At 49.0% G+C, this 12064-nt stretch overlaps 1 protein-coding gene across 1 annotated transcript in view; it reads right to left on the minus strand.

Annotated features, from left to right (window-relative positions):
- Positions 1-411: 411 nt before the first annotated feature.
- Positions 412-12064, minus strand: part of LOC119462279 (thromboxane-A synthase-like) — an 89589-nt gene continuing 77936 nt past the window's right edge. Inside the window, exons 13-15 of the mRNA XM_049673235.1 lie at positions 3631-3771; positions 1901-2066; positions 412-1237 (exon numbers count right to left, since the gene is read on the minus strand). Of these exons, the coding sequence (XP_049529192.1) occupies positions 1160-1237; positions 1901-2066; positions 3631-3771 (385 nt within the window). The 3' untranslated portion in view covers positions 412-1159. The remainder of the gene's footprint in view (positions 1238-1900; positions 2067-3630; positions 3772-12064) is intronic.

Consider the following 12064-nt stretch of genomic DNA (forward strand, 5'->3'; position numbering starts at 1 on the left):
ATTCAGCAGTAAACAGAACGGGTCTATGAAAAACGGAGGCTCTGACATGTCCCCGACTCGAAATTTCCATGCCTGCCCGGTTCGTGTCGTACTGGAACACTGGGCCGGGCTAGTCTAAATATTCTACTGCATTTCAATTCCTATTTGTCAGTGGTCCAAGGGGCATTCCGCCAACGTTATCGCCAGTATCGGCTGGTTGTGAACGGTGGCCGATAAACAAATATTGAATGGAACCAAACACATTCCTCACATTATACCGGGCCCGACGTATTTAGGAACGATAAATTGGGCCTCTTCGCTTCGAATTTCGCGTCTACATGGTACATAATCTCATAGTTTTGTACGGTACCTTTTTAATGCTTTCATACGTGTACAATGAAGGCAAGCATGCAGAGGCTGGAAGGGAGTTGGTAACCTTTTATTCTGCGTTCGAACCCGTTCGTACTTTTATGAGCTCAAAAGACGGTCGCTAGGTACAGTCGACCACTAAAATTTACGGTCCACGGGATCTCAGAAAGCGTTCAATTTCTGAGTAGCCTATAACAGTAGCCAGTAAAACCACACGTCACAATGTTGTTCGTATAATACTAGCAGAGGCTGGAAACGCAAATACCAGGCTGCGTTGTGAGGATGCGAAGATATTGACCTTTTTCTCAGGTTCCATGATCCGTAACATTTTCTAGTCGACTCCACATACCGAAAAATCAGGCACACAAGTACACACCTAATTAAAGGAGAGCTCTGAGTGCGTTAAACGCTATTATAGCCAGTTGTGGAATTGCGCCGTGCCAACGACGAAAAAAAGAAAGTCATGATGCACTTCCCTTCAAGCACTGGCCTATGGTCAAGTGAGGTGATCCCGGTTGAAGACGTCACAAATGACTATTAAGGCAAAGGTGTTTGACTATTTGTCGAGCCGCGAAGTAATGCGGTCCATTGTCCAGTTAGGTGCCACACGTCCAACTACCCCTTCGGTCCACAGGTACGGTACAAAAAGTTGCTTGAGCACTTCCGCTTGCTGTATTGACGCCTTAGACACCAGCACACAGGCACCCATGTAGAGTCCGAATCGCAGAAAAGAAACCAAACGTGCACACATGAACAGTGACATCGAGATCGATGTGTCGTGCAATTTTAGGTCCGTACGTCTGTCGCTTGGTCACAGAGGCACTGCTCTGACCTTCACGCCTTTCTTGATCTTGAGGATGATTGGATTCGTCTCTATCTTGGGCGGGTCCTGCGATAGAAAGTAAAACAATGTCAGCTTCTGTTGGGCGTTGGTGTGCAGGCTGAACAAAGAAAGCCCATTGAATGCTACAACACTTTTTTTTTAGCAAATTACTATCTCCTGCAGTCCGGCGCAGCCAGTCGAGACCTTGTGCGCACGACGGGACGCGGTCACGTGATACGGCGCACCCTATTGACGCCGGTGCGCGAGTCGAACAGCGGCGCATCTCGTTGAGACTGACACGCACCGCGAGGGGACCACGTGATCCGGACGAACTAAGCACACCGACGCGCGCTTCCTCTCTACACCCCTCACCCTCTCCTCTCTCCATCAATGCGGTGCGCAATCTAACCTCCTTTCCACAATGCCGGCGTGCGGGAGAGAGATAGAGATTGTGGTTTGGAAGAGGAAAAGGGCTTTCGTCGATAAAATCAGTTCACTGACCTCGACTTCCTTTCAATATAATGCTTCCGCTGTAATGAGAGAAAGCGCGATGTGCGTTTCCCAAAAAACCAACGTTCGTTATCAAACAATCATCATGGAAGAAACTTAAGATTAGCGGAAGCACAGCGCCAAACGAGAGACTGCGCCCTTTCTGGCTACGCAACAAGATAATATAAAGATGTCAAAGTACTTTGTCAGCCTGCACGAGAAACGTCGAAGAGCACTCACCACCTCGCTGTTCTCCGTCTTTTCGAACCGATATTTCCTTAGAATGTGCGCGAACGTATACCGCAGCTCCATCTGGGCGAAGCGCATGCCGATGCAGTTACGCGGACCATTTCCGAAGCCCTGCATGGCCATGGTGTTGATCTTCGACTTGTTCTTCGGCAGAAACCTGCGCCATAGGGCAGTATTAAATCGCTGCTTTGAGCTTGCCCTAGCTCCGTCAAGTTCCCAAAAATCAAATTTAGGCGTAAGTTGGGGAGCTCATGAATATAGACTCAGGCATCACAAGTCTAGTCGGGCTGTGACTGAGCTGTTTCAACAACAAGGGTTCAAGCTCGCTGATTAGTAACCCGTGTGTCTAAATCTTAGTGAGCTCTGGTGCGTATGAATGAAGGATAATTATCGAGTGAATTAAAGTGAGTTCTAGGTGGCATGAGTCTTTGACTGAATCTAGGGGAGTCTGAGTAGGCGTTAGTTTCAGTGTGAATGATCAGAAGTGAACCAGAATGAACATAAGTCTGAGAGTGAGACCGATGTACATGGAACGTCTGTAGGTATAAAAGAGCTCACGCAAGTCTGGATAACATGTGATTACATGCGGTTTTGAGTCTACGAGACTACGTGTGTGAATGAGTTCACCTGATTTTGAGTAAAGTACGTATTCATGAGTGGGGTCCACTGGAACCAGTAAGCGGGAGCGAGTGCTCGTGATGAAAAATGCTTAATTTGTCCAATAAACCTAACGGCATACGGCCGTAGCGTTCCTGGATATGCAGCGAATTGTATAGAGATTTTTTTTGTTGTTGTAAAATGTGGATTTTAGTCTCAAATGGGTGGGGTTGAGTGTGCGGCCTGCGTCTGCGGTGTCTAGGTTTCTAGAGGACACATTTCTAAGACACTAACATCACACAGTTTCATTTATTAGTGTTTCCGCAATGAAATATTGCTCGGTGCAAGGAATGTTCTTTCCATCAAAAGGTACCGACACAAACAAATTCATCATTGCAGGATGGCTTAGAATGACCCCTGCGCAACAAATATCACAAAAGGAATACAATTCGGTGTGGGGATTCCTGCCACAAGTGAAACGCCAACATTGCAGAGAGACGTCATATGAAACGCCTCTGACTCGCATAAGTGTCACATTGCCCTCTTTATTTCAGTAGAAAATACGAGCCATGAGTGGTGATAGCAGCTTTAGATCCTTAAAACGTTGCGAGGGCCTTATCTTTTAGGAATTCTGACTAACATGTGCCGTGAACTTTCTTGCGTGATGTTAACTCGTGCAGAGTCCTCGAACGTGGTCGTTTAGCATCGCACCAAGCGGCAGGTCGTTTCTGATGTCAAGCTTTGTCGCTAAAGTACCAACCACATGCGCCGTATTTCTGACGTATTTTCGTCACGAAACCGCCACGCCTCCTTCCCGCCGCACGACTATACAGAATGCGCTTCGTGCGGTTCTGAGTGAAAACAGCGAACGAACGCAACACATCAAATGCTCAATTAAAGCACAGTAATCGCGCGAAGTGATACAGCCGAAGAGACGACACGCTGCAAATACGTCGGAAATACTTTCTGGGGAGTGGCCGTTTAAGCGAAAGCACATCGATATGCCTGTCGTGGGGCGAAAATTGGAGGCTCACGGTAATTTACCGACAAATAGAGGCTCGCTAACTTGCTCGTTTATTGTTTTCGAGCAAGCATCGCAAATAGGGCACCGGTAGACCTCTTACCTGTCAGGATCGAACTTGTCCGGGTTTTCCCAGTGTCGTGGATCCCTGTGAATGTACTCAACGGCTGCCATTACAGCAGTACCGGCGGGTATGCGAAGCTTGCCGTACTCTTTATCCACAGTGGCCTCTCGTGTAACGAACCTGGGCGCGATAAAAATTGTTAGAATCATGAGCGAGAATGCTTTTAATGCATTAACTACTAGGGTACATCCCGCACATTCCGGGGATATTTATCTGTGTATCTACATATATATCTACGTGTGTTTGTATCTAACCAATCTAACCATTTTCACGCCTACCTAGGTCGCTGGGTAGTCATTGGTGGAATGGGTAGCGCATAGCGCTGCTGTGCGGAAGTATAACACGGTTCGAAACCAACCATCGGACCAACTTGGGTCACTCAGTATGTGGCGTTGTGTACAACCGTGTCATCCTTCAATGAATCTTTCACGCCGACATGGGTCAATATAGATGCGAGAATGGGTAGGTACGGCTTCTCGAAGAAACGCTTGGACGCCGACTTGGCGTACTTAATATGTGCCACTCGGTCAGTGCTGGTCTCCAACGAACCTCTTCGATGCCAACTTGGGTCACCTATAGTATGTTGCAGTAGGTGCGTGCCTCTGTTCAATGAACGTCTTTGACGCCAACTTTGGTAACTAGGTAAGTGCCACTGAGAATGTGCAGCTCTACAGTGAGGAAACATATTCGGTAAATTTCTCCGATGCTGAGGGGAATCCATGTCGCAAGGATTCAAGGACAGCAACCCGACGCTTCAGCAGACTGCACCACAAATGCACTGGGTACGTATGTTCCGCTTTTCAATGAACGCCTTTCACGCCGACGCTTTGGTGAGCTGCGCCATGAATGCACTATAGGTATGTGTCGCACTCCAATGAACTTCTCGCCAACATGAGTCACTGAGTATATATGCGCCACTGAATCTGCGGCAAGCAAGGAAACAATTGTCAGTGTCCGCAGGCACCGGCACGTCACGCTTCTCCTCTCGGAGGCCACGCGCGCACTTCTCGGCGGTGCCACCAGACGGCGCAGCGTGTCAAGAAAGAAGCGTGAGAGAGGAGGCCGGCTGTCGCTTGATGCGTTTCTCAGCGTTGGCACGCACCGGCGCGCCACGAATTTCGGAGGGCATGCACAGGCTTCGCAGCAGCGGCGCTTGGTGGCACCGAGTGTTCTTAGCGAAAGACGAATCCCGCTGCAGCACACGCCTCATACATACATAGGTCGTTTCGACGATGGCAACAGGTGGCATCGCTATATTGATTCAATGCTAAACGCATTACCGCCGACAGTCATCTTTTCCTTTCTCTTGCCATTGCAAGCCTGGTTACTCTTTTACAGATTATGCTTCTTCCCTTATGGCAATTTTGACTCGTCGTCATCGTCATCATCATTATCATCACCGTAATCAACACCAACATCATTATCGCCTAGTCGGTAACATTTTTGAACCAATCCACCCTAAATACCTCGTAAAGCGTAGGTGCGAATCACCCAGGACTTCGTAGTTTCATTGGGGAGTTTGGGGATCTCGCCTTGTTATGCAAGTACAAGCGACGTTAACCAAGCAGTGATGCTTCCTCATGACTGCACATTAAGAAGCTGCCGCCGAGTACATTGTTGATTACGTCGTGCGTCCACAAGGCTTCTTGAGCCTTCAGCACTAAGGAGGTATAAAATCCTGCGAGGCCGTTTCGACCGCTGAATCAGAGACTTTTTAAAAAAAGGGCAGCGTCTGTGTAGGAATCACGGAGGCAGTGGCAGACGATGCTATCGCGGACGAAGACGACGACGTACGTATCGCACAGAAGATGCTTTTGAGAAGATGACGATCCCTAACGACGGGGATGTGCCACTTGACCAGCAACACCAAGAAAATGGCGGTGTCAGCCGGGAGAGCCCGCTGCTGTCTTATACGAACTATAAGCGAATGGGATTGCTCAAGTCTGCCGATTTATTTTTTTACTTTCGACTTTTCCTTACCGCTGCTTTTATTTTCAGTCATTTACTAACGCTATTCATTCCTAATAGGAATGCCAATAGTGCGGCGTGCAAACTATGTGGGTGCAACGGGACAATGGAGCGCATTTAGAGCCGCTACCCATCCTCTGACACCTAGCGATGTGCTCTACTAGCTAGACTGAGCGGATTGGATAATGGAGCACTCTCGGAGGAAGGCTTTCTGCACTTCTCGAAGGCGAATGGACTGTAGGAACGCTTGTGACAGCGGACGCTCCTCTGCTAATGTGTTCACAATGACTTATTATTATTCATTTTCATTTTACTTCTTATCTATTCTGCCCCATTTCGCGTTCTACAAGTGCAGGGTAGCCAACCGGACACGTCATTGGTGAATGTACCTACCTTCCCCTCTTCTTTTCTCTCTCGCTCTCATATAGGCCGAATGATAGGCCGAGTTACCTGTTACCAACCCTAGAGAAGCACTTGCAGCGCCACTTTACTCTTTCATATTTATTGAGGCTTATTGCCGTAGGCAGAGAGGGGGCTATTAGAAACCCGCGAAGGAAAACAGGGATTGTCCTGATAAAGACAGGTCCCTTGTCGAAACATTGGCCCCGATCGGAGACTTATCTTGATCGCCCACTGTTAATCATTTAGAGTCTCGATCTTCTTGGGACCACTCTGTCGTGTTTGTGCAAAGTTGGGAAGTATCCCTGCGCATTAGGGTGAGGCAAGAATGCGCTGACCGAAATACTGTATCAGCAGGTTACGCTGAAAAAGAGCCGTCCACAGTGCATAGCATGCAGCGTGCACTTGCAGGCGTGAGGTTGTCGATATAACTGTTCTTGGAATTTCGGAACAACAAGGCTTCGGTAAATCGAGACATCCAGCGGTGATTCATAGCTTTCCGCGTGCGTCATTCAGGAGCAGCGAGTTCGGGCTAGACCGAGTTGTCAGACATTTTAAGGCGACTCTTTCGGTGCTTAGCTCAATATAGATTTGCGTCCGCCGGCCGGTTGGCCGGTCGTTGTCTCTCGGGACATGTTCGTTATTGTAATAATAACGTAATAACACCGACATTTATAACCACTGCATGCTAACTGACAAAGTAGTGCGAGGAAGTGCACTCCTGCCTTGCCTAATAATACAATATATGGCTACACAAACCTGCACACATAATGTACATAGTCTCATTCGTATCTCTAAAGAACACGGCCCTCTTAATGGAATGGCGCGTGATTTTGAATGACTCATTTGGTTTTCTCAATGTGGGCTACCACATTTCTTAAAAAAAGCTGCGCATGTGGCCATGGGTTGCTATGGTTTCTATGGCACGGAAACTTGAGCAACGAAGTAGTGCAGGTGGACGCACCCAGTTCTGCATTTTTAAGCAGTAAACTTATTACATAAAACCTGTAAGTATAACGTAGGCTCATATGTATTTTTTTTACTGCGGAGACCTGATAATAGAATAGCGTGCGATTTTTCAACAACTTCTTTACTTTTGTCACATTTTTATATTTGGCCTTCACCATTCTTGTGCCACTAAGTATGTACCACTTTGATAGAAGCGGCACAGAAGCTTTAACTATATTTACATATGTTTCGCCCTTCTCGCTGCTTATACCTCTCCTCAATATTCCCTCAACAAACCTCAAACACGCCCTGCTTCTTTATGACATTTCGGCGTCGAATTTTCACATTGGGGAATTTTCACTTTCGTAAGAACTGTTGTTTGCATTTCGGCGCAGCTTGTGACAGTGTAGTGCATAAACACAAACATTACATAAGATTGCACGCTGCACCGAATTAAAGTAAATGCAAATGTTCGGACGCAGTTAAGTTATACAGCATTTATTTACCCGCTTCACAAACATTTCGTTTCACATTCCGACATTTCACATTCCGGTTCGTATAATTTGCACGCAGCACGTGTCCCTTTGCATTGAATTTTATTGAGACGGTGCACGAAAGCTTTGCTTTACATTGACTCCAACGAGCGTGCTGCATCCGCCGACTTTGAAACCGACTCTATCCCATCCCACGTCAAGGTGGGCTACGTGCGGCATCCTGTCCGTCTGTATGTTCCCAGGCCTGTTCAATGCCACAAATGCAACAAGATTGGCCATGTGAGTGCTGTTTGCAGAAACGAAATATCCTGCCGTCGATGCGGCGGCTCACACCAGCATGATACTTGCACGACGGAGACTGTCAAGTGTACCAACTGCTTCGGTGCTCATGAGGCGACGGCTAAAGACTGTCCTATGGTGAAGAACGAGAGGCTCACCCTGAAGAAGATGGCAAAAGACAACTCAAGTCACCAAGAAGCGGCCGCGTCTATTTGTCGCCGCAAACGTCGTTCCCGACGCCGACGCCCAGTCACACACCACTAGTTTGGCTCAGCCACCTTCAAAGCAACTCTCCGCTCAGTTGCCTCAACGTCTTGAGCCACAGAATGATAAGACGCCGCCTGCTGCAGCGCCCCGTGTTACCACGGTTGTTCAGAAAGTTGCAAGTATATTATCCACCTCCTCTGACGTTGAATGGCCTGCTCTGCCATCCAAGGCCGCCGAATCAACGCGTCCAAGATTCCATGCCGTTCCAGCAGACAATATGGACAAGCCGGAAGGCCAGCAGGTGAACGTTCTTCTGAAACAACTTGCACACTCCATGCGCACGCTGCTTTCAGGCCTCAATACGCCAACAGCAAGGGTTGTTGTTCAGTTTTTGGACGCAATTGAGCCGCTTTTGGCGGCACTGCAGTTATTGGTTAGCCAATACCACACAGCCCCTCCTCTGTGTCGATGCGCATACGTCGCAGTGTAGTTATGCAGTGGAATGCCCGAGGACTGCGTGGTCGCCTCAGTGACTTCCGACAGCGCGTCCAGAAATACCGCTTCCCTGTGATTGTGATATGTGAGCCCAACGTGCCTTCTGCTTTCCGCCTTTCTGGATATGTATTGATGTGGTCTCGAGAAGCTGATGAAACCAGCAAGGTGTTAGTGTGCATACGCCGAGATATCTCACACTACCGCCATGTCCTCCAGCCCCATAACACGAACCACTACATTTGCTTGACGTTAACGCTTAAAGGACGGGTCTTCTCGTTACTCGGCGGCTACATTCCACCCAGAGATCACATTGATTTCTCGTACCTGTCTTCAGCAATCCAGAGTTGTACAGCTCCTCATCTTGTGGGCGACTTCAATGCTCATCACCCCCAATGGGGAAGTGCAGTAATGAATAACCGAGGCAAAGCCCTGTCCGACTTTATGCACTCCCATGATTTCGTCAATATTAACGATGGCTCTCCTACGTTTCTGCGTGGCACGTCCTATAGTAGCTGCTTGGACCTGACGTTTGCTTCCTCACGACTACAGTCCTCTATTAGCGGGTTCAGTGATGTGGAAACACATGGCAGTGATCACATACCAACGTATATCTGTGTGAAGTAGTTCGCACCTACCCCTTCGTCTCATGTGCGGTGCACAGACTGGCCCACTTTTAAGACATTCGTGGAGAATTCCTGTGCGGATCTCGAGTCACCAACCCAAATAGAAGGCTTGATCATGTCCGCCCTCGGTGAGGCCACGCGGAACATATGTGCACCTACGCCGGGGTCTCCTATCGACGTGGAATTCGAGAGGTTGCGCGCAGTCCGACGGCGCGCTGAAAGGAAATACAGAAGGACGAAATCCACGTACGATCCCGCCCTTTGTCGCCGAGCTCAACGACAAATAAAGCGCCATCTCGAGAAATTAGGAAGGAAGCGCTGGAGAAAGTTCTGTTCATCACTGGATCCTCGCAAGCCGCTGTCACATATTTGGCATGTAGTCAGGAGCCTGCGTTCTCCCCCCACAAGAAAGGTACCCTTTCAGTGCTCTAGCCCTTTACCAACGTCGCACTGATGTAGAGGTAGTGGACGCCTTCTGTAAAATGATTGTGGGCACAACTCGGCCAGCCTCAATTCAATTCGAGGGATTTGCGCCTCCTTCCCCCAGTGACCACTACGACTTGCTCTTTACGATGCCTGAATTAGAGGCTGCTCTTGCGTCGTGTGGCCATTCATCTGCCGCGGCCCTGACGGGATTTCGTACTCGTCTCTCTCTCACCTTGGCAGGGCTGGTCGCACTGCGCTGCTCAATTATTACAATGACACATGGGTTTCCGGTATTGTTCCGGAGCAGTGGAAGGTCAGCCGCCTGGTTGCTTTCTTGAAGCCTGGAAAGACTCCTTATGAGCTTACCTCATACCGGCCAGTTGCATTAGCCAGCTGTGTTGGAAAAGTTATGGAACGAATGGTCCTGGCGTGACTCGAATGGTTTCTGGAGAGAAATGATCTTTATCCGAACATGATGACCGGCTTTCGGCGGGGTCGTTCTTCGATTGACAGCGTCATTGACCTCGTTACGACAGTGGAACATGAAAAACGTCGACGCCGACTTGTCGCCGCTGTTTTCTTAGACATCAAAGGGGCCTACGACAACATCCTACATGAAGCCATTCTCGATTCCCTAGATGACTTGGGCGTTGGCGGCCGGCTCTACCTTTGGATTGTGAGCTACCTCAGCGGCCGTTTCGTTTACATGTCCACGCCTTACGGAGAGACTAATCGTCATCAGGGTTGCCGTGGAGTGCCTCAGGGAGGAGTTCTCAGCCCAGCATTATTTAATGTGGCACTGATTGGCCTGGTGAGCGAACTTCCAGCTCACATCCACATCAGTGCATATGCAGATGACATCTGCATCTGGGCTTCTGGTACAAGACGCCCACAACTACGTGCGAGATTACAACGTGCTGTATCATCTACTTCACGAACATACGGCGTCAGGGTTTGCTCATAGCTTCTGAGAAATGTGCTGTGGAGGCATTCACGCGCAAATCCGTCTGCCGCTATCCGATCTCCATTACCGGTGTTATAATACCTTATGTCTCCCACCACAGATTCTTGGGCATTATCATTGACCGTGGTTTGTCGTGGTCAAGACATGTAAATATTTTGAAGCAAAAACTTAATCTGCTTTGCCATGTTCTTCGCTTCGTAGCAGGCATGAAATGGGGCCCCACGGAAGGCTCCTTACTACGACTTTATCAGTCTCTATTTGTAGGCTACATTCGATAGAGCCTCACGATACTCTCAAACTTGAGTATTTCCTGTTTACGGACATTAGAGAGCGTTCAAGCGCAGGCACTCAAGATATGCCTCGGCTTGCCACGGCGAGCCTCCAACAAAGGCACAATTGAGGAAGCCCGCGTATGCCCATTATCGGTATACCTGTCCCACGAACCACTTCGAGTATATCTACGGTTACTAACACGACACCATTGCCATCCATTGACGTCGGTTCTACATGAGCGGCCGGACAGCAGTTTCACAAACGCACTCTGCTGCCATCTAGCCCACATAACATCAGGCTATGCCCTTCCATATCACCCCGTCAAACCACCGTGAGTGATGGTTCAACCTGCGGTATGCGTGCGCGTCCCCGGCATACTAAAGAAATCATTAGTTCCCGTTAGCGGACTACAACAACTGGCTCTGGCGTACATCTGGTCAGAATACCAGACCTATGTTCATGTTTACACAGATGGGTCCGCGTCACCAAATGCATCGACAGCAGCTGTGGTGATACCAGCCCAGCAGATGACTCGAAGTTTCATTCTAGATCACAATTCAACATCAACCGCTGCAGAGCTTGTGGCTATTCGGGAAGCGATTCGCCACATCTGCGGGGAAAGACCTCAAGAATGGTGCATTTTCACGGACTCAAAAGCCGCGCTGCAAATTTTGGGATGCTACCTGCGCCACACCGCATATCAAGGTCTGCAGGTACTACAGATCACCGAGCTACTTTCATGCGCTCAAGAAAAACACCACCGCATAGTGTTCCAATGGACCCCGGGACACTGTGGGCTCAATGGTAATCAGATGACCGATGCTGAAGCAAAGCCCGCCCTCAGCAATGGCCTGCGAACTGTAGTGCCGTTCTCTCGACCGGACATCACATGCCTCCTGTCGAAATTAATGAGGAGTGCGACGAAAACATACTGGGCCCAGCCAGACTCTCGTCACGTCCGCCTTAAAAGGCTGGATCCAGATATGCAATTTCCTGTTCTGCGTGGAATCCCACGCCCTCATACATGCCTGATACACAGACTGCGATTAGGCGTCGCTTTCACGCGCAAATACTTGCACATCATTGGACGGACAGACTCCCCGGACTGTTCAGTGTGTGGTGTTATAGAGACTATAGACCATTTGCTCGTGGTGTGCCCTGAGTATGCGCGCGCAAGACTGACACTGGCAGCTACCTTGAGGCATTTATACAATGGACCACTGTCGGAACACCTCTTGCTGGGCGCATGGCCACGGAGTTGGCAGACGATAGAAACAATGCGTGCTATTTCACGTTTCTTAGGCGACACGGGCCTGGACTCACGATTGTTATATTTA

The sequence above is a fragment of the Dermacentor silvarum genome, chromosome 8, assembly GCF_013339745.2.
Source record: "Dermacentor silvarum isolate Dsil-2018 chromosome 8, BIME_Dsil_1.4, whole genome shotgun sequence".
NCBI classification, from domain to species: Eukaryota; Metazoa; Arthropoda; class Arachnida; order Ixodida; family Ixodidae; genus Dermacentor; species Dermacentor silvarum.